Source organism: Nycticebus coucang, chromosome 8, assembly GCF_027406575.1.
Source record: "Nycticebus coucang isolate mNycCou1 chromosome 8, mNycCou1.pri, whole genome shotgun sequence".
NCBI classification, from domain to species: Eukaryota; Metazoa; Chordata; class Mammalia; order Primates; family Lorisidae; genus Nycticebus; species Nycticebus coucang.
Genome location: NC_069787.1, coordinates 9,666,124 through 9,688,430, shown reverse-complemented (window position 1 = coordinate 9,688,430; position 22,307 = coordinate 9,666,124). Strand labels below are relative to the sequence as shown.

General features: G+C 49.2%; 1 protein-coding gene and 1 pseudogene across 1 annotated transcript; both read left to right on the top strand.

Moving 5' to 3' along the window:
- Positions 1-2,362: 2,362 nt before the first annotated feature.
- Positions 2,363-3,713, top strand: LOC128591274 (phospholipid hydroperoxide glutathione peroxidase-like; annotated as a pseudogene).
- A 6,267-nt stretch (positions 3,714-9,980) lies between these two features.
- On the top strand, positions 9,981-22,307 carry IL17RE (interleukin 17 receptor E). Its single transcript, XM_053598773.1, is given in 17 exon segments — positions 9,981-10,174; positions 10,491-10,506; positions 11,113-11,211; positions 13,426-13,523; positions 13,781-13,940; positions 14,036-14,175; positions 15,402-15,470; positions 16,364-16,430; positions 17,324-17,419; positions 17,422-17,495; positions 17,576-17,623; positions 17,704-17,749; positions 17,882-18,036; positions 20,266-20,334; positions 21,157-21,208; positions 21,293-21,391; positions 21,771-22,307. Coding segments are annotated over 17 exon segments (1,944 nt in total). The 5' UTR covers positions 9,981-10,042; the 3' UTR covers positions 22,295-22,307.

Below are 22,307 nucleotides of genomic sequence, written 5' to 3'. Positions count from 1 at the left end.
TGCCTTGTTCCTTGTGTTTGGGACTTGAAAGAGTGTGAAAGCTGTGTTTGAGTGGTCTTAGACACTAGGAAATAGGTAAAAAGCCACCTGAGAAAACAGCAGTGGCCACAAAGGAGTGGACAGGCCATGGGGAAGCTAAGCCACAGTTGGACCCTGCCCCTAATTGGCAAGACCTGCCATGGTCCGGACATTTTACCCCTCTCTGTATAAAATGGTCCATTCCTTGGCTCAGCGCCTATGGCTCAAACGGCTAAGGCGCCACATACACCTGAGCTGGTGGGTTCGAATCCAGCCTGGGCCCGCCAAACAACAGTGACAGCTGCAACCAAAAAATAGCTGGATGTTGTGGCAGGTGCCTGTAGTCCCAGCTATTTGGGAGACTGAGGCAGGAGAATCGCTTGAGCCCAGGAGTTGGGGTTCAGGGCACAGCATGAGGTTCTGTCTCAAAAAATAAAATACAAAAATTAAAAAATAAAATGGTCCATTCCCATCTATCTAGCTTGGGTTATGGGCTCTTTTAGTTGGATATCTGTGTTCATCAGTCAGTGTTAAGTGAATGTCAGTTAATGTGTCTTCTATTACTATATAACAGTATCCAAAAGAATTTTAAAGGATCTCTGGTTTTTTGTTTTGTTTTGTTTTGAGGCAGAGTCTTTGTCTCCCTCAGTAGAGTGCTATGGCATCATAGCTCACAGCAACCTCCAACTCTTGGGCTTAAGTGATTCTCTTGCCTCAGCCTCCCAAAAAGCTGGGACTATAGGTGCCTGCCACAACGCCCAGCTATTTTTAGAGACAAGGTCTTGCTCTGGCTCAGGCTGGTCTCGAACCTGTGAGCTCAGGCAATCCACCCACCTCAGCCTCCCGAGTGCTGGGATTACAGGTGAACACCTGGCTATTTTTATGTTTATTTACTATTTTATTTATTTATAGACAGAGTTTCATTATGTTGTCCTTGGTAGAGTGCTGTGGCATACCATAGCTCACAGCAATCTCAAATTTGGGCTTAAGCTATTCTCGTGCCTCAGCCTCCCAAGTAGCTGGGACTACAGGCACCCGCTACAACCCCTGGCTATTTTTTTTTTCTTGTAGTTGTTGTTTAGCAGGCCCAGGCCTGGCTCGAACCTGCCAACCCCAGTGTATGTGGCTGGCGCCCTAACCACTGAGCAATGGGCACCCAGCTGCCAGCTTTTTTTAGAGATGGGGGTCTCGCTCTTGCTCAGGATGGTCTTGAACCTGTGAGCTCAGGGCAATCCACCCACCTTGGCCTCCCAGAGTGCTAGGATTACGGGCATGAGCCACCGTGCCCGACCAGGATCTCCTTATAGAGTTTATAATCAAGGCAAAATATGCTATACATGTGAAACAACCAGGCGGCGCCTATGGCTCAGTGAGTAGGGCGCCAGCCCCATATACCAAGGGTGGTGGGTCAAACCTAGCCCCGGCCAAACTGCAACAAAAAAATAGCCGGGCGTTGTGGTGGGTACCTGTAGTCCCAGCTGCTCGGGAGGCTGAGACAAGAGAATCGCCTAAGCCCAAGAGCTGGAGGTTGCTGTGAGTCCTGTGATGTCATGGCACTCTATCAAAGGGCGGTAAAGTGAGACTCTGTCTCTACAAAAAAAAAAAAAAAAAATTAATTAATTAATTTAAAACAAAAACAAAAACATGTGAAACATCCAATGAACATAATATCTAGTGGTATGGAGTGATGAAAATAGAAGTGAGAGAGATTGGTGATAAATTAAAGGTCCTACCTTTCACACCCAAAATTCTGATACAGTATTGCGTAAGATGTGTATCCCTTTGCACTTGACTTCCTTGTCTCTGGTTGATGCCCAGATCAGTAAGTGCAGGATCTGCCCTCTCCAGTGTTGTCATCCTTTGGTTCTATAAACATTAGGTAGGCTGGACATGGTGGCTCATGCTTGTAATTCTAGCAGTCTGGGAGGCCTAGGTGGGAGGATCTTTTGAGCTCAGGAGAGGGAGACCAGCCTGAGCAAGAGTGAGACCCCCTCTACCAAAAATAGAAATTTAGCCAGGCATTCTGATAGGCACCTGTAGTCCCAGCTACCCTGGAGGCTGAGGCAGGAGAATCACTTAAACCCAGGAGTTTGAAGTTGCTGTGAGGTAGGCTGACCCCACAGCACTCTATCCTGGGGCAACAGAGTGAGATTCTGTCTCACAAAAAAAAAAAACACAATCCCCCCCAAACATATATATCCTGAGTCATATTTATTTATTTATTTGTTTTTAAGACAGAGCCTCAAGCTGTCGCCCTGGTAGAGTCCTGTTCCATCACAGCTCACAGCAACCTCCAACTCCTGGGCTCAAGCGATTCTCCTGCCTCTGCCTCCCAAGTAGCTGGGACTACAGGCACCCACAATAGCCGGCTATTTTTTTGAGTTGCAGCCATCTTTGTTGTTTGGCGGGCCTGGGCTGGATTCTAACCGGCCAGCTCAGGTGTATGTGGCTAGCGCCTTAGCCACTTGAGGCACAGGAGGCAAGCTTCTGAATCATATTTAGTACAGTATTAGGTACTGGCCAGTACTTCTAACTGCAAAACCTCTTCCTCTGTATGTTCTAATTCTCATCTCAAAATCAGTATATCCTGGGTGGGTGTGTTAGCTCATGCCTATAATCTCAGTATTTAGGGAGGCTGAGGTGGGAGAATCACTTGAGCCCAAGAGTTTGAGACCAGCCTGGGCAATATAGGGACCCTGTCTCTACAAAAAAATTAAAAGACAATTAATCAAGTGTGGTGATGCACACCTGTAGTTCTAGCTAGTCAGGAGGCTGAGGCAGGGCATTGCTTATGCCCTGGAGTTTGAGGCTGCTGTGAGCTATGATCCCACCCCTGCATTCTATCCTGGGTGACTAGTGAGATCCTGTCTCTAAAAAAAAACTCAGTATGAGCCGCTTGTGCTGAAGCCGGCGCTGCTATGCTGGGGGCCCTGGCCGCGCCGGGCCTGGCCCACACCATGTGCGCCTCCCGCAACGACTGGCGCTGTGCGCGCTCCATGCACGAGTTCTCAGCCAAGGACATCGACGGAAACACGGTTTGCCTGGACGAGTACCGGGGCTTCGTGTGCATTGTCACCAACGTGGCCTCGCAATGAGGCAAAACCGACGTAAACTATACTCAGCTTGTCGACCTGCACGCCCGATATGCTGGAGTGTGTTTTACGGATCCTGGCCTTCCCCTGCAACCAGTTCGGGAAACAGGAACCAGGAAGTAATGCAGAGATCAAAGAGTTTGCCGCTAGCTATAACGTCAAATTCGAAATGTACAGCAAGATCTGTGTGAATGGGGATGACGCCCACCCGCTATGGAAGTGGATGAAAGTCCAGCCCAAGGGCAGGGGCATCCGGGAAATGCCATCAAATGGAACTTCCCTAAATTCCTCATTGAGAAGAACAGCTGTGTGGTGAAGCCATATGGTCCCATGGAGGAGGCCCTGGTGATAGAGAAGGGCCTGCCCTGCTATCTCTAGCTCCACAAGCATGTGTCCTCGCCAAGCCCCTGCCTGCGTCCCCGGAACCTTCCAACCGGCACCCATGACAGTCTGCCTATAAACCTGCCACTGGTGAGGCAGACCCGAGAACCTGGCGTGCACCCTGCCAGAGGAAGGTCCTGCAGCCCCGTTGGGCTTGGGCTTGCCCCTCACCCTCGGCTGCCTTGTGGGAATAAAACAAAGAAATCAGAAAAAAAAAAAAAAAAAAAAAAACTCAGTATGTCCCAAACTTAACTTCACCTTCCTGCATCTGTATGTTCAAGTGAGTGTACCAAGAGACAGCTCTGGGGGTGGCGCCTGTGGTTCAAGGAATAGGGCGCCAATCCCATATGCCGGAGGTGGCCGGTTCAAATCTAGCCCCCGCCAAAAATCACAAAAAAAAAAAAAAAAAAGAGACAGCTCTGGGTCAACATCTATTCCATGATCATTAAGTCCCTACTATGTGCTATTGTTTTTGTAGCAAGCTAAATGCCATAAACTCTTTCTGAGGCTTCCAAAGTGGTCCTAATCCACCAGTCCTGTGTTACCTCCCAATACTCCCACTCTCACCCTGGCGATCCCTATATTGGTTCCATGGTTCCCCAGTTTCCTTGCATCAAAATGTCCCTTTTCTACTTTTACCTTCCTTTATCACTTATTCTTTTTTTTTTTGAGACAGAGTCTTACTATGTCACCCTTGGTAGAGTGCTGTGGCATCACAGCTCACAGCAACCTCAAACTCTTGGGCTTAAGTGTTTCTCTTGCCTCAGCCTCCCGAGTAGCTGGGACTCACAGGGACCTATCACAAAACCTGGCTATTTTTTTGGTTGCAGTTGTCATCATTCTTGTTTAGCTGACCCAGGCTGGATTCGAACTTGCCAACCTTGGTGTATGTGGCTGGCACCCTACCCACTGAGCTATGGGCATTGCTCAACCTCCAACTCTTGGGCTTAAGCGATTCTCTTGCCTCAGCCTCCCGAGTAGCTGGGACTACAGGCGCCCGCCACAACGCCCGACTATTTTTTGGTTGTAATTGTCATTGTTTGACAGGCCAGGGCTGGATTCAAACCCGTCAGCTCTGGTGTGTGTGGCTGGCGCCTTAGCTGCTGAACTACAGGCACAGAGTCCACTTATTCTTTAAGATCTAGTTCATATGGTAATTCTGGAGCTTTCCAGTTCCCTGATTCAAGGAGCAACAGTACTTTCTGAATTTTTATTGTTCTGCTTTTATTGACAGAATGATTGCTCAGGCATGTCTTTTCCATACCTCTTGCCTATTACCTAGCATACTGCATGCACTCTAAATTTATTGAATGAAGTAGTTTTCCCTACTGTAAACTAAAGTCAAGTTGTATTTCACAGATTATAGAACTAAGCTAAAATAGGGATAGAAGTTGGAGAACTAACAGAGGCAGGTGGAAACGTACAGGTAATGGAGTTACCATGTGCACTAGGCATGGACTGCTAATTTTAAAAAATTGAAATGCAAATATTACTTTTAGAAAAGTTTAAGGTTGGGCATGATGACTCATGCTTTTGTAATCCTCCGGTGAGGACGGAGGATTGCTTGGGTCCAGGAGTTCAAGATCAGTCTGAGCAAGAGTGAAATCTCATCTCTACAAAAAATAGAAAAATTAGGTGGGCATGGTGGTGTGTGCCTATAGTCACAGCTACTTGGGAGACTGAGGCAGGAGGATCCCTTGACCCCAGGAATTAGCGGTTGCTATGAGCTATGAAGAGACTACTGCATTGTAGCCAGGGTGATCAAGGGAGACCCTTCCTCAAAAAAACAAAACAAAGTTTTAAAATGTTTTGGTTATTGGAAAGGTATTTTATGGTCTTAGAGTACTTTCAAAGACCCATTTTGAAAATCACTGCCAACAATTTAAAAAGCCTCAGCCATTAAAGAAAAATGAATTATGGGACTGCAAACTAATGCAAACTATGTTTTTTTGTTGTTTTTTTTGTAGAGACAGAGTCTCACTTTATGGCCCTCGGCAGAGTACCGTGGCCTCACAAAGCTCACAGCAACCTCCAACTCCTGGGCTTAAGCCATTCTCCTGCCTCAGCCTCCCGAGCAGCTGGGACCACAGGCGCCCGCCACAACGCCCGGCTATTTTTTGGTTGCAGTTTGGCCGGGGTCGGGTTTGAACCCGCCACCCTCAGCATATGGGGCCGGCGCCCTACCGACTGAGCCACAGGCGCTGCCCGCAAACTATGTTTTTTAACACAACCTTTTTGGAAGGAAGTATGGAGAATCCTCAAAGAACTCAAATTAGACCTCTCATTTGATCCTGTAATCCCATTACTAGGCATCTACCCAAAAGAAAAAAAATAATTTTATCAGGTGCGGGGGTTTGACTGAGCTCCTGCTTAGTGCCCACGTAAAGGTTATTAGAACGTGAAGTCTCTTTGTTTGAAAAACTTATGTCTGTGAGTGGTGCTATGTCCAGTGGTGGACACGGCCACAAGTTATCACTAGGAGAGCCCCAGTGAGGGTGAACACCAGCCCTCCAGAGGCTGTGAAATTGATATGCAGCCATACACACTCATCTTTGTCTTTGCTTTTTAATCAGTTTATTTAAAATTGCTCTAATTTGCCATTTGTATGTATTTAATCCACTCTTGTGAAAAAAATCTTTAATTATATTAAAAAAAAAAAAAAGAAGAAGAACGTGAAGTCTCTCATTTGATCCGTTCGTTGTTCATTTAGATACAAACCACAGGTGAGACAGGGCTTAGCCACGTTCTCAGAAGACAGGTCCTCTGTGCTGAAACCCTGCAATACATCATTGTTGCCTTTACCCCAGTTGGCCACCTCCTATTTGAGTCACAGAATTACTCCTCCCTGTTGACACTTGTTAAATAATCCCCATTATCCTAGAAGTCTGGCCACTGATAACTCACTATCACAAGGCCTACATTCCTTTCTTCTTTACAAACACTCCAATTTCTTTCTCTACATTGTTAACTGTGCCAACTATACCACATTGCTAATTCAGTGCCTTTTCCAGAGTCCACAAACCCTCTGACTTCCCAAGGATCTCCCCAAGCAGTACTTCTAGCAGAAAGAGCCAGGAAGATATAATGGTGAATCTCAGATGAGAAAAGTGAGGCTCAGAGAAGAAAAATTAGAAGAGCCAGGATGTGAACCCAGGTCTCCTGGCCCATCTTCTTAGGACACCATGCCTGGGCCTCATATTTCTGAACCTCTCACAGCGCTATAATACCTGGTCCACTCTAATTTATTGGCAGACAAGGCAGCACTTTTCCCCCATTGACTCTAGGGGAAGTGTCTGAAGCCTTCTGGGCGTTTCCTCCAACACGGATGTGAAGTGTGTGTGAGAGAGAGAGAGCACCAGAGTGTATATGAGCAGCATTCATAGTCTTCAGAGGCTGAGTCCTCTGAGCTGGGTGTGTCTGGGCATGTCACCTAATCTTCCAGAGTGTTTCCCATTCTGTAAAATGGGACAATAAGACTGCCCTCAGGGTTGTCATAATAAAGAGACGAGATAAAGTGGGTAAAGCATATGGTCCAAAGCCTGACAGAAGGATTTATTTATTTTTTTTTTAAGACAAAGTCTCACTATGTCACCCATGGTAGAGTGTGGTGGTGTCATAGCTCACAGCAACCTCAAACTCTTGTTAAGCAATTCTCTTGCCTCAGCCTCCCAAGTAGCTGGGACTACAGGTGCCCAACACAAAGCCTGGCTATTTTTTGTTGCAGTTGTCATTGTTGTTTAGCAGGCCTGGGCTGGGTTCAAACCCTCCAGCCCCCGTATATGTGGCAGGTGCCCTAACCATTGAGATACAGGTGCTGAACCAACAGAAGGATTTCTGCAATTATTGATTCTATACCTTTCCCCAGGGTGTGCTAGAATATACTGTGTGCTTTTTTCTTGTTTACCTTAAATCCTTCTTGGAACCATCTCTACAATAAACAAGGAAACCAGTAAGACAAGTAATAAAATTCACACTTCCTCCCCCCTTCTTTCTCCTTTTTATTCCTTTTCCTTTTTTTTTTTTGTGGTTTTCAGCCCGGGCTGGGTTTGAACCCGCCACCTCCGGCATATGGGACTGGCGCCCTACTCCTTGAGCCACAGGCACCACCCCCCTTCTTCCTCTTTCTTCCTCCTTTCCTTATTTCCATTTCTTTCTTGTCTCTATTTTTTTCTTTTCTTTTTTTTGAGACAGAGTCTCACTATGTTGCCCTCGGTAGAGTGCCGTGGCATCACAGCTCACAGCAACCTCAAACTCTCGTGCTTAAGTGATTCTCTTGCCTCTGGCTCCCAAGTAGCTGGGACTATAGGTGGCTTGCCATAATACCCAGCTATTTTTTTGTTGCGGTTGTCATTGTTGCTTTAGCTGGCCTGGGCCAGATTCAAACCCATCAACTTCGGTGTATGTGACCAGCACCCTACCCACCTGAGCTATGGGCCCGCCTCTCTATTTTTTAATTTGCTAGATCTCCTACCATACCTTAACCCAGCTCAGGAGCAACTAACCAAAAATTTTCACTATGGAGTCAGATCAGAGGGGTACAGATCAAGGAGGAGGAATGTTCTAGAATAGAACCAAGTTTCTCATTCTATGCCGCCAACATCAGAAAACTCTTATTTTTGCAGATCTAAACCAATAGAGTTTGAGAGAAGGCTCCCAAACCTATTCTAAATATGGCCAGACCACCCTTTCCCCCTCTTCAGATCTTAACTGATTGGTTGCAGAGATGGGCTTCAAAGCCAAAAGACTGCACTGTGTCAGGCAGACCCTTCTGGGTTCTCAGAGCAGAGATAGAAAAAGCAGTGGGAGGGGAGACAATAGGATGATAGAGAATTGAGTTGCCAGGGCCTAGCAGAAGTGGAGCTACCTGGGCTGCGGACTTTGACCTTTACCAAATCACTTTTCCTTCTGCTTTCTTATCTCTCTCTTTATGAAATGAAAACAGTAATTTTCATTTACCTGTCTCACAAGGTGGTTAGGTGGATCAAACATGAAAGTGCTTTGTGACGTGTGAAACAGATAAACTACTTAGATGAAATGTATCATAATTTACATTTATTCAACTACGGAGCACCTAGTTCATGGCATCCACTGCTACGCATAGGGAGGAACATAAAGAATAAGAAATTGTTTTTATCTTTCAATAAACTCAAAAGCTAGAGGGTATTTTTAGGAAAATGGTTAGGATGGGACCTTCAGTGAACCTGAAGACTTGAAAATAGAACCAACCCAAAGAAGGCTGTGGCCAGGCTACTGAAAGGTGGTCTGGATAGAGTGGCAGAGGGACAATAACAATCTCATGATGCCGCGATTTGGTAGGTGTGCCCCAGACTTTCCTTCCACTCTGTATGTCACCCAAGGTAAAGGCTGAAGCAGCTCAAATGCTCCATGAGGGGGAGGAAGGTGTGGGATGATGGGTAGGGTTCCCACAAAGATGAAGCCTTGTCAGCCTTTCTCCAGCACCGGAAACCACAGGAAACCAGGTCAGTGCATGGGGCCCACTCCCTCTGCTCCAGGGCTCAGCTATGAGCTCTGGGGTTTACTGAGCTTGCTGTACTGATTAGTGAGTTCTTGAAGCCAGAGATCCCTTTGCCTTTTGCCCAAAAGAGCTGAAACTAGATAATGGGTAGAAAGATGATGGATATAGTCATGAGAGTCAACTAGGTGGGGAGCCAGGGTATGTACAGAGCGTGTCAGGTTCGTTTGCATCCTATAGTGCCTTTAAAATGTTTTTCCAGGCTGGGTGCGGTGGCTCATGCCTGTAATCCCAGCACTCTGGGAGGCTGAGGTGGGCGGATTGCTTGAGCTCAGGAGTTGGAGACCAGTCTGAGTCAGAGAGAGACCTCATCTCTTAAAAATAGCCAGGCATTGTGGCGGGTGCCTGTATTCCCCGCTACTTGGGAAGCTGAGGCAAGAGAATCACTTAAACCCAAGAGTTTGAGGTTGCTATGAGCTGTGACGCCACGACACTCTACCAGGGGTGACAACGTGAGACTCTGTCTCAAAAAATAAATACGTACATAAATAAATTTTTTTTCCAACTCTAAATGATGCCTCAATCACCTCTGTATCTGCAGCAGAGTAGTGCCTAATAGCACTGTTAATTCTGTAAGTGATGGGGTGGAGCACATGTCCATGGGAGATCCAAGTTTGAGAGTGTGTTGATGGGCAGGTCAGATCTGCAGGGTGTTTCAGGAATAGGAGGCGTCACTAAATAGGTGCAGTCCCTTACTTGGTACTGGCCCCTTTCCTGCTACTTCTCTGCCATCACAGGAACCCCTTGTCTTTCAGGTGGCGGGGGATGGGGGGGTGCGGGGGGTGTTTGAAGGGTTCTCTGAGGGACAAGTCTCCCTCAGTCCCTCCACTTGGAAGGGAAGGAATGTGGCCTGGCTGGCTGGTTAGGATTGAGGAGGAGCTTCAGGGCAGGGCGGGGCTGAGGCAGGCAGAGGCAAGGGCTCTGGCTGGTACAGTGTTCCCTGCTACCGCACAAGGCCCTGCCGCCCACCTTCAGGCTGTGCAGCCATGTTCTGGGCACCCTGATCACATGGGAGCCCATGGGGCACCCCAGGTCTGCAGCCCTGCTCCTGCCTCTCCTCCTGGTGCTCGTCGGCCTCTCCGCCTCCACTGGGACCAGCTGTTCCCATCTGCCTTGCTGGAGAACCTGCTGTCTGCTGGCCTCCCACATGGTAAGATGCCGCCGCCAGATAGGGATGCCTGCCTCCCTTACACAGGCATAGGGCTCCCAGTCCCCTGCCTGCCTCTGCAACCTCCCAGTCCCTGAACTCTGGTGGCAGTCTCAGGGTGGCCTCTAATAATCTCAGAGGAGTAGCCAAGGTCCTGGTGTGCTGAGTGGAGCTGGGAAGGAAAGGGCCAGAGTGGATGAACTATGGGCCTCAGAGTTAGGTGGTTTGAGGCAAAAATCCTGGTAGAATGCTCCTTATGGAGGTCTCCACTAATAATACCTCTCTCCTCTCTTTTCCCTATTGGGTCCTGTGCCTTCAGGATGACAGTTTCATTGGTGAGTCTCATTTTCTGCCCCACTTCTCTTCTCCACTTCCCCATTTGTTCCAGAACCCCAGATTCTAACATTCGGGTCCCAACCTGGGAAGAAGCACAGTATCAATGAAAAAGTGTTACTATAAGTTTGGAATTGAGACAAGCCTGGATTTGCATCTCAGTTCTGCTCAGTCTCCTGTGCAGCCTCAGACAGGGTATTTAACCCCTCCAGTGGACTCTGCACTTCTGAGGAGCACAGCAGCATAGCAGAAATGGTTGCACAATGGAGACAGTGTTCCTTCTGATGTAGGGAGATTAAATGAGAGACACGTGTAAATGTCTCCATAAACATTGGTTCACTGGTCACTCAGTCCTGTCAGTAATACAGCAATAATCCCTCATATTTTATGGTATACTCTACTCCACATTTTCCACACATTACCTTTCTTGATTTTTACAATAGCCTTACTTTATAAATGAAGAATCTGACCCTTAAAGAGGTCCTGTTACTTGCCCAAGGTCACACTTCCAGGACGTAAGTGGCAGAGCTCAGCCTCACATTCAACTTGTCTGAGACAGAAAGACCTCTTTAGACCCTATTATTTGCTTTCCTGTCTGTTTTTCACAGGAGGTTCTGCCCATATTCCTTGTCGTACCCAGCTGGCCCTCCTCCCGTATGCTCGATGTCCCTGTTCTTTGTGCCTGGGTCTGATGTCAGATCCCCCAGGTAGGAGAAATAGTCCTTTGGGCCATTCTCAGTGAAGATACGAATTAGGGACATTGGTAGGGGGGCACTTAGGTTGAACCAAGTGGGATTTGTCATATTAGAACAGATATTTATCCTGTTTTACCCTCAACAGGGACTTTAAAGCAACCTAAAATAGCACACCATGACTGATATTCATGAGTGCAATTGTATGATTTTCTGAAGATGCTAATCTTTTCAGCTGATATTCTTGGAATTGGAAGTTTCGATTCTAAGGAAATTCGGTATTTTGAGACAAAAAGTCTACCGTTTTTGTTCCTTTGCCAGCAAAGTAATCAATTTCCCTTTCCTTCTTCTCAAACCACTTTTTCATATTTTTCTGATGTGGCTTTGAGGACAAGTTCTGAGCTTTTGCTACTAGATTTTGGCATTCCCTGGGTGGGCTCATTAGTGACCCAGTGGAATGGCACCCTGCAACTGCTGGAAGAGGTGGCAAGCAGCCCCAGGTCAGAGCTGTGGGTCTTCACTGGAAGGAGCAGCTTCTTTTCAGCGCAAGAGAGTATAGGACGGTCCCAGCAGCTACTAGGGTATGTTTTAGCTCCAGGGAACTCTCATCTCTGTCTCCCTGAAGTAGAGGCAGATTCCCACAACCTAAACTGAGTTGAGAAGGAAATGGGTTTGGAAAGGACCCAGATGCCAGGCCTTTTTGTTGGATAAGTTTCTGTAAGTTGCACCCTGAGATTCTTGCCCATTCCTTTTTGGAGGTTTTCAAACTTCCATTTGTTTGGGGCACCAATTTGGGAGAGGGAGGAATGAAATTGAATGGAACTTTGGGGACCTGGTTTGGATTGAGCTCATTTGTGGTTCCCAAGGAATGGCAGGGACTAGGCCACTGTTGGGGAAGGGTTTGCCTTCCAGCCCTTTTAGGCATTTTGGGGCAGTATCTGAGGTGCCATTTGGGGTGCCATTTGTTCTGTGTGAATTTCCATTTGTTTGATAGGCTTGGCATTTTGTGTTGAAGATCCTCTGTATTTTATGTGTTTGTTATTTGTGAGTTTTGTTACAACACAGAAAAGTATTTCAGGAAAAATTATGGCTGAACAGTCAACTGCTAGCTGGGAACCTACGTCTAAGGAGAATGGTTTTGTGGTAATCCAATATATGTGCTGGGGCATGAAGAGAAGTGGCTGCTAAATAAAATCTTGAATTATACTGTCAAAAAAAGTTTTACTTTCTATATATTTTTTGTTATTGCTTTCTTTTTTAAAAGTAGAATCTCCTTTGTTATTCAACTCGGTATTTTCATTGCCTAGCTCAGTGTCTGGTGCATACTAAATGCACACACACTGCTTAAGATTTGGCAGTTCTTTTTTGTGTGTTTGTTTTTTGGAGACAGAGCCTCAAGCTATCGCCCTGGGTAGAGTGCTGTGACGTTATAGCTCACAGCAACCTCACAGCAACCTCAAACTCCTGGGCTTAAGCGATTCTCTTGCCTCAGCCTCCTGAGTAGCTGGGATTACAGGCACCTGCCACGATGCCCAGCCATTTTTGGGGTGTAGTTGTCATTGTTTGGCAGGCATAGGCTGGATTCAGTGTATGTGGCTGGCGCCTTAGCCGCTTAGGCTACAGGCGCCACCGAGATTTGGCAGTTTTTAATTTCTCTAAATTTTTGCTGGTAGAAATAATGTTACAATGAACAACTTTGTGTATATACCTTTTTGTCTACTTAAGAAATTAATCCTTTTAAAATTTGCATCATGCATCACTTCTTGGCCTTTTGGCTAAAATCAAGTATAAAATTTGCATCATAATTTTCAGGATTAAAGAAGCTTAACAACATTACCCTCCTTTATTTAAAATGACTTACTGGCTCGGTGCCCGTAGCACAGTGGTTACGGTGCCAGCCACATACATCAAAGGTGGCAAGTTCGAACCTGGACCAAACCAGCTAAACAACTGCAACAAAAAAAATAGCTGGGCATTGTGGAGGGCGCCTGTAGTCCCAGCTACCTAGGAGGCTGAGGCAAGGGAATTGCTTAAGCCCAAGAGGTGGAGGTTGCTGTGAGCTGTGATGCCACAGCACTCTCTCTACTCAGGGCAACAAAATGAGACTTTGTTTCAAATAAATAAAATAAAAAAAGAATAAAATGACTTACTATCCAACACTGGGCCAAATCTCCAGGTAGGGGAGGGGCAGGAAGAGCTAGATAGTAAGTGTGTCCCTCCCCTGCGCAGGCCTTCAGTGGGGCGGCTTCCACCTCCTGGTGAAGAAATCAAAAAAGTCTTCCAAGTTCAAGCTCTATGGGAGACACAAGATACCAGCATCTTCTCAGGTACTCTGCTGGCCACTTCCAGCCCTACCCTATGCCCCATAGCTCTTTTCTTTCTTTCTCATTTTGCTCTCCAGCCATGTGAGTGAGATGAAAGTGTGGAGATGAAGTAGACCATTCTGTCCATTACACAGTTAGAAAAACCGAGGCTGAAAGAGGTTGAGCAACTTGTCTGTGGTACCTCAGGTTCCAGAAGTGGAAACAGAAGCCACATTTCCTGATTCCTGCCCTAAGGCCAACTTTGTTCTCTGCTTCTACAGAGGAAGTTGCTGGGCAGCCGGCGCCTGTCTGAGAAGGGCCATCACATTTCCATCCCCTCCCCAGACATCTCCTACAAGGGGCTGCGCTCCAAAAGGACCCAACCTTCAGATCCACGGGCAGTGGAAAGTCACCCCAGACTGGACTCACAAAGGCATCGAGGTGGGCGTAGGGTAGGACAGGAGATGAGTTTAGCTGCGAAGTGGTACCTGTGCTAAGGCCAAGAGACAAGGCCACTGAGGCCCTCCTCTCTCCAGGGCCCAAGTTCTCCTTTGATTTGCTGCCTGAGGCACGGGCTATTCAGGTGACCATACCTCCAGGCCCTGAGGTCAGCATGCGTCTTTGTCACCAGTGGGCACTAGAGTGTGAAGACCTGAGCAGTCCCTTTGATGCCCAGGTATGGACTGTCATCCCCCTGTAAAAAGACAGATCACTCAGTGCTAGAGAAGAGGTCCATTCACTGTACAAATGGGGAGACTGAGGCCCAGGGAGGGAAAGTGATTGTCCAAGACCTCCTTATAAGCTGAAGTGGTCTATATTAAGGCCTCTTTGGTTGTCTTTTTCTTTTTCTTTTCTTTCTTTCTTTCTTTATTTTTGAGACAGAATCTCACTATGTCGCCCAAGGTACAGTTCCATGGTGTCACAGCTCACAGCAACCTCCAACTCTTAGGCTTAAGCAATTCTCTTGCCTCAGCCTCCCAAGTAGCTGGGACTACAAGCTCCTGCCACCATACCCGGCTACTTTTTGTATTTTTAGTAGAGAGATGGGGTCTTGCTCTTACTCAGGCTGGTCTCGAACTCCTGAGTTCAGGTGAGTGAACCTGCATAGGCCTCCCAGAGTGCTAGGATTATAGGTGTGAGCCACCACACCCAGCCAAGTCTTCTTGGGACAAGACAGAAAAGACAGGGAGCCACATTACGTGGGAATAAAGGAAGGAAAAGGATAGGCAGACACCTGGATCCACCATGAATGATGAGCAAAGAAAGGAGTATGGTATTTGCCCCCAGGGAGAGGACCCTCAGTGTGATTCCAGATGCATTAAAATGCCTTTTCAGTTCCTCCAAGAGGTTGTTCCTTCTGAGAACATATCAGGGCGGTCAGATCTGTCTTGTTACCCTTCCAGCTCCCTCCTTTTGTCCCTCAAAGAATCAGATTGTCCCCTTTCTCCCAGTCCAGGCCCTAACCTCCCAATCTCAACCTCTACTTGTCACAGGTGCAACCATAGACAGTTGGTACCATTTGCAGGAGTGGCTGCTGCTCCCCTGAGGCCCTCAGCTCTCTTCATTTACATAAGATGGTACCTCACAAGATCACTGTGATGCTAACATTAAATTGAATGAGTTAATGCTTCCAGCACCCAGTACTCTGCCCTGCATAGAGTAGGAGCTCAATAAGTGAATATTCCTTTTCCTATTTCCTCTTCTTCCCCTCTCCCCCTGCAGCACCATTTGGTCAGACTACAGAGCAAAGACTCTGTGAGAGGAAATTTGTTGGTGGAAGAAATAAGTCTTGTGTTAAAAAGAACGGGGTGTGTTGGCCAAGGTCCCAGCTCCCTCTTGTCCTTGTCCATGGTGCCAATGCTCTTTTTCAAGCGTCTCGTCTCTCTTTGCTGCCATCAACAGAAAATCGTGTCTGGGGGCCACACTGCAGAACTGCCTTATGAGTTCCTTCTGCCCTGTCTGTGCATAGAGGTGAGCGGAGGAAAAGGTGTGGGTTGTCCTTGGCTCTGCTCCTAGGCCCCCCAGGTAGCACAGTTGATCTCCAGTAACAGGAAGTCAGATTTTAAAAGGACTGGGTGTTTCTGAGATGCTTAGGAAGCCTGGTGCTAGGTTGGCTGTCAGCCACACACTGGGTCAGAGGTGGAAGGTCCTGCTGAACACCGTACCTTCTTAGGGTGAATCCAAACTCAGCCCTATCAAAACCCAGCTTTCCCTGGCCCAGACTTGGCCTCAGCCCACAAAGCCAGAACAGACAGCCACCATCACTGTGTGTTCTGAGAAGTCAAAGCAGGGGTGTGGGCATGGCCATTGCAAGGTTCCAAATGCCCCCCAAAGTCTTGTCGCTTCTAGGCCCCTGTGGCAGTCTTCCTCCTTTCTTTACAAGACTGAGGCACCTGTTCTTTGGACTAGACAAAAAAGGCAGGAACCCTATCACCTGAGGCACCAAAAGGAGAGTGCAGGCAGAGATCTGGAGCCATTAGCAACTGCCAGGGTGGACAAGAGTTGGGCATTTGGACAGTCCAGAGTGAGGAGCCAACACAGGGAGCTGGGCACCTTGGCAATGGCTGAGAGTGGAGGGCAGAGAAGGTCAACATCGAGGAATGTGGACCTCATGATTTCCCTCCTGCTGGGGGTAGGTCTCTCCAGGGAGAGGAGTCAGCCCCTCATTAGCTGATCTCTGTCCTGAACGCTGGAGTCCCTCCCCACCCTTGCCCACCCCCCACATTGCCCTCCTCAGTGCCAGTGTAGGCAGCTTGCATCACAGTAAGGGAAAACCAGAACGAGTTTCAGGTCTGAGTGAGATAGGAAAAGCCAGTCGTCTGACCCCCCAGCCCTGCACCCACTCCCCTGTACCCCCTCCCCAGGCTTCCTACCTGCAAGAAGACACCGTGAGGCATAAAATATGTCCCTTCCAGAGCTGGCCTGAAGCTTGTAAGTGCTCATATGCTGTCTTGCGCACACATACCTTTTCTCTGACTCTCTCCCCCCTCTCTGACACACACACACACACACACACTTCACACCTGTGTTGGAGGACACTCCCAGAAGGCATGCATGTACTTCCCCGGCATCAGTGGGGGTAGGGGGAGTGCTGCCTGTCTACCAATCAGTCTGCCAGTAAATCAGAGAGGGCTGAGTATTGCAGCACTGTGAGAGTTCAGAACTATGGGGTCCAGGAGTGGTGTCCTAGGAGGATGGGCCAGAAGACCCAAGTCCATATCCCAGCTCTGCTAATTATTCTTCTCAGAGCTTCACTTCCTTCACCTGTAAAATAATGCCTGCCCTGTCTTTTAAGCTGTTTGTGAGGCTTGAATTAAATATGACATAGGAAAGTGGTCGGTGATGTCTAAAGTGCTATGCACACATGGCTGTCCTCAAGAAGAGACAGGAAACTCAGTCGTAAAGTGAATAGTACAAAGTGGCCTTCAGTAGGCACAGGGCAGGGTTGTAACTAAGGGTGAGGCTGGAGGGCATGGCATGAAGGCAGGAACGGAAGAAGCCTGTGAAAGCTGGAGTGAGCAGAGTCTCTGTAATGGGCGGGACTTAGGAAAGAAAGAGAGGAGAAGTCACACCTAGTTCTGAGAGGAGCTTCTGGGAGGGCAAAGAAGCTGGCCAGAATGGAGGCCTGGGAAGAAGAGGAGACAGCTGGATAGAATGGTAATAAAAGGGGATGGAGAAGGGATGCTCATTTATTACCTATTCTGGCCAGGAACCATGCTCAGCACTTTCACAAATGTCATCTCCAGCCGCCATGGGGGTGTGGGCAGCAAGGTGAGCCTGAGGTAGGGCTGAGGCCTCACTCACTGACCCTGACACTCGTCCAGATGGCTCCGACTTCTGGAAGTCAGTGCATTTTACTGACTACAGCCAGCACAATCAGATGGTCATGGCCTTGACACTCCGCTGTCCACTGAAGCTGGAGGCCTCTGCCAGAAACAGGACTGGCACACCCCCTGTGAAGACCTCCCCAATGCCACGGCTCAAGAGTCAGAGGGGGTGAGGACAGCACCCCCAGGATTGGGGTGGGCTGGTCTGGGGCCCAGAGATTTTCTCCCTAACTTTCCTCTCTCCCTAAGTGGTACGTTTTGGAGAAGGTGGACTTGCACCCCCAGCTCTGCTTCAAGGTACAATGGATGAGAAGGGGATGGTGAGGGGAGTGGGTGTTGCCTGGAGCCTGCTGACTTGCTACTCCTGTATTTCCCAGTTCTCTTTTGGAAACAGCAGCCATGTTGAATGTCCCCAGCAGACTGGTGAGCCAATAAGTGACCTAGGCTGAGATTCCCCGCCCCATTTTACCCTTAGGCAACTGTGACCAACTCTAGCCCAGCCCCTAGTTTCCGGTCAACTGCAGCCAGCTCCTATCACAAGACCCCCCTATATAGGGTCTCTCACATCCTGGAAAGTGAGTATGGATACCCAGGCCCAGCAGCTGATCCTTCACTTCTCCTCGAGGATTCATGCCACCTTCAGTGCTGCCTGGAGCCACCCAGGCCTGGGGCAGGACACCTTGGTGCCCCCTGTGTACAGCGTCAGCCAGGTATGGCCTAGCGAGGGTTTTACCCCAACTATGTCCTTTTGCTCAGAACACAGCCCCCAATTTCCTTTTCACCTCATTGAGACAGATCCTGGGCAGGTATAGGCAAACAAATCCCTTGATCAGCCTTGGTTCAGCTGGCTCCTCTGTCAGCTAGTGGGATCTCAGGGGGGCAGCTCTAATCCTTTCAGTTTCTGAATTCATAGGAATGACAGAGGCAAGGGAGTGGCCCTCCCACACCCAGCTGTTCCCTAGCCTACCCTAACTGCTGCCACATTTTATATCAAAGCCTTTGCTTGATCTCAGCTGTCCTCTGCCAATACTCCTCTGCCTCCGTAGGCACCTGTTCTGCTCTCTGTCTCAGGAGGCAAAGCCCCCCAAACTGAAGTGGCCTTTGCACAATACTGTACACTACTGACAGATCTAACTGTTATGTGGACTAGGAAAAGTACGATTAGCAGACTCTCTTCGTTGTATCTGATATAAAAACCACAATCAAAAACACCCACAATATGGTGTTTAGACCACTTTCCTATGTCATATTTAGGAATCCTATGTCAAGCTGACTAAGCATGACTAGCTCTTTCCAGTTCTTTTTTAAATGCTCATTTGCTGCTAATTTGTTTTGCATTCTGTGAGGGGTCCCAAGCAGATAGGTGATAGCAAACATTTAAGATTTAAGACCAAGTCATGCTTAAGATTTTTTTTTTTTTAAGAGATAGAGTCTTACTTTATCACTCTCAGTAGAGTGCTGTAGCATCACAGCTCACAGCAACCTCTAACTCCTGGGCTTAGGTGATTCTCTTGCCTCAGCCTTCCGAGTAGCTGGGACTACAGGTACCCACCACAACACCTGGCTATTTTTTATTGCAGTTTGGCTGGGGCCAGGTTTGAACCCACCACCCTCAGTATGTGGGGCTGGCACCCTACCCACTGAGCCACAGGCACCGCTCCATGCTTAAGATTTAAAGACAAGGGCGGCGCCTGTGGCTCAGTGGGTAGGGCGCCGGCCCCATATACCGAGGGTGGTGGGTTCAAACCCGGCCCCGGCCAAACTGCAACCAAAAAATAGCCGGGCGTTGTGGCGGGCGCCTGTAGTCCCAGCTACTCGGGAGGCTGAGGCAGGAGAATCGCTTAGGCCCAGGAGTTGGAGGTTGCTGTGAGCTGTGTGAGGCCACGGCACTCTACTGAGGGCCATAAAGTGAGACTCTGTCTCTACAAAAAAAAAAAAAAAAGATTTAAAGACAAAGTCTTGGGATAACCTAAACTTGAAACCTAAATCCATTGACTTATTTCTTTCTGTGAGCTGAGAAAAGACTGCCTTCATGGACAACCGTGATTTGAGAGCCACTATATCACAAGCTGGTGGAAGAATGGGTTCTCAGGCAGGTTCAAGTCTGGGGGCAGGGGATGAAAGGTGTCCCTGTGGTTAACTTCCTAACCAGCATTCAGAACACAGGGTGGACCCACATCCTGCCTGCAAACAGATGGCAATTAATTCTGTCTAATTCAGCATGCATTGATTGAGTGCCTACTCTGTACCACCTATATTAGGCCCTGGAAGATACAAGAAAACTATATGACACAGTCTCTGCCCTTAGGAGTTCAGTCTGATAACAGCGGCTACTAATAGATACACACTGCAGTTTATTATAAAGAATGTTCATACACATGTTCCCATTTGATGCCCTCAATGACTCCGTAAAATAAAGTTTATTATCCCCCCATACACAAATGAAGAAACTGAGGCGGGGGGGGGCAGGTAAGGGGGGGCATGCAAAGACTACACAGCTAGGGGCTACAAAGGCAATAGTTAAGTCTGAACCTAGGTCTCCTGACTCCACCACTCCTTACCCTCTTTCCGGTGAACAAGATACCTCTTTAGTTGTGTAGCAGAGTGAAGGGAGGCAGCAGCTTATTAGCCTCCCCGGTTTGTGAGCTGCTGAAGGCCAGAGACAAGGTCTGTGCCTGCCTTCTTTCATTAGGGCTTGGCACAGAGTAGGTACCCAGGGTCTCTTTGCTGACAAGTATCTGATGACAGCAGAGTTGAGATCTGGGAAAGATCTGTGGGGGCTGGAATGGCTGGGGAAGTCTTCCTGTCAGAGATAGCACTTGGCCATAAGCCTGGGTAGGGTGAGGCGTGGGGAGGAACAGCATGGGCAAAGACTCAGAGACTGAACAGAGCTAGATTTGTCTCCATGGGGAGAATCACTTTGATCTTTGTTCCTGCAGACCCAGGGCTCAAGCCCAGTGACGCTAGACCTCGTCATTCCCTTCCTGAGGCCAGGGGGCTGTGTTCTGGTAAGGAATCCTACCCTTACTTTGCATATAGACCCCTGGGATCTACTCCACCGGTGGCTCGTGTGAAAAATCCCATGATGTAAAAATGTTTGGTTTGGGCTCCGCGCCTATCTATGGCTCAAGCAGCTAAGGCGCCAGCCACATACACCTGAGCTGGTGGATTCAAATCCAGCCGAGGCCCGCCAAAAGAACATTGACAGCTGCAACTAAAAAATAGCCAGGCATTGTGGTGAGCACCTGTAGTCCCAGCTACTTGAGAGGCAGAGGCAGGAGAACCTCTTGAGCCCAGGAGTTGGAGGTTGCTATGAGCTGTGATGCCACAGCGCTCTACCCAGGGCGACAGCTTGAGGCTTTGTCTCAAAAAAAAAAAAAAAAAAAAAGTTTGGTTTGGCCAGCACAATGTTTGACCTTGGAATTAGACCGTGTCCATACATACATAAAGCTGGATTTCTGGCTTCTCTTGAAAAATCAGAAATTCAGTGCTGTTTCTGCATTCTGGCATTGTGGCAATGGCCTGGGGCTCAGTGGTGTCTGGGTATTTTAATCAAGGCCTGTGCTCCCAGAGCCTTACAGCAGCCTTGGTCAACTTTATGAGTTTACTTGTTGAATTTGGCACTTGTCACACTTGAGTTTGTCACCCTTGACCTGTTCTGTGCCAGGGTGAGAGCTGGAGCAGACACAAACCCTGCACTGGAGGAATTCCCTAGCCCATGGGATATCCTCCTCTCCTCCAGTTCTCATCCTGCCCCATGCCTTATTCAACTCCTCCTGCAAGGAGGGGGTGCCCTCGCTTACAGGGCTTGGGGACTCTGTGCCCTTCAGGTGTGGAGGTCAGACGTCCAGTTTGCCTGGAAGCAGCGCTTGTGTCCTGATGGTGAGTTCTTGTTGGGGAGAGATGGCCAGAGGGAGGGAGGCTGGGCACTGAGGAGCTGGGCTTGGCCTCATCTGTTTGACTCAGTCTCTCACAGACACCTGGGGCTCTTGATTCTGGCACTGCTGGCCCTCACCACACTACTGGCCGTTTTTCTGGTTCTCACCCTTTGGCGCCCGCTGTCAGGTAAGTTCACCTGAGGGTAACCTGGGGATTCAGACTAGGTCCTTGGCTAGTTGCCCCCTCACCCTTCACTGTCACTGCACCCAATCTCCGCCACCCAAGGGGTGAGCCTCAGGCACCTCCGTGCAGGCTGTCACAAAGACTCTGGGCAAAAGTGGCGGGCGTGGAAATCCAGCCTGCTGCGCGCTTACCGGCCTGGTGCCCTGGCCCCTGCTCCGGCATTAGCCCACGTACACCCCAGGGACTAGGGCTGCTTTGGGTACTAACCCCCAGGGCAAATAAGAAGGGGAGGCACCCTACGGTGTAGCCTAGAGGCCAGGGGAGGTGAGGGCTGGTCTGTTCCCAGACCCCCCACCCTATTCATCTGTTGCTCCTGCCCCAGGCCCGGGTCGAGCGCGGCCGGTGCTGCTCCTGCACGCTGCAGACTCCGAGGCGCAGAGGCGCCTGGTGGGAGCGCTGGCCGAGCTGCTGCGGGCCGCGCTGGGCGGCGGACGCGACGTGATCGTGGACCTGTGGGAGGGGAGGCGCGTGGCGCGCCTGGGCCCGCTGCCGTGGCTTTGGGCGGCGCGGGCGCGCGTGACGCGGGAGCGGGGCACAGTGCTGCTGCTGTGGAGCGGCGCCGGCCCCGACCCCCGTGCCCTGCTCCGCGCCGCCCCGCGCCCGCTGCTGCTCCTGGCGTACTTCAGCCGCCTCTGCGCCAAGGGCGACATCCCCCCGCCCCTGCGCGCCCTGCCGCGCTACCGTCTGCTGCGCGACCTGCCGCGCCTGCTGCGGGCGCTGGACGCTCAACCTTCCACCGAAGCCACCAGCTGGGGTCGCCTCGGGCCGAGCCAGTGCATGCGGGGCCGCCTGGAGCTGTGCCGCCAGCTCGAACGCGAGGCCGCCGGACTTGCAGACCAAGGCTGAGCAGAACTCCCCG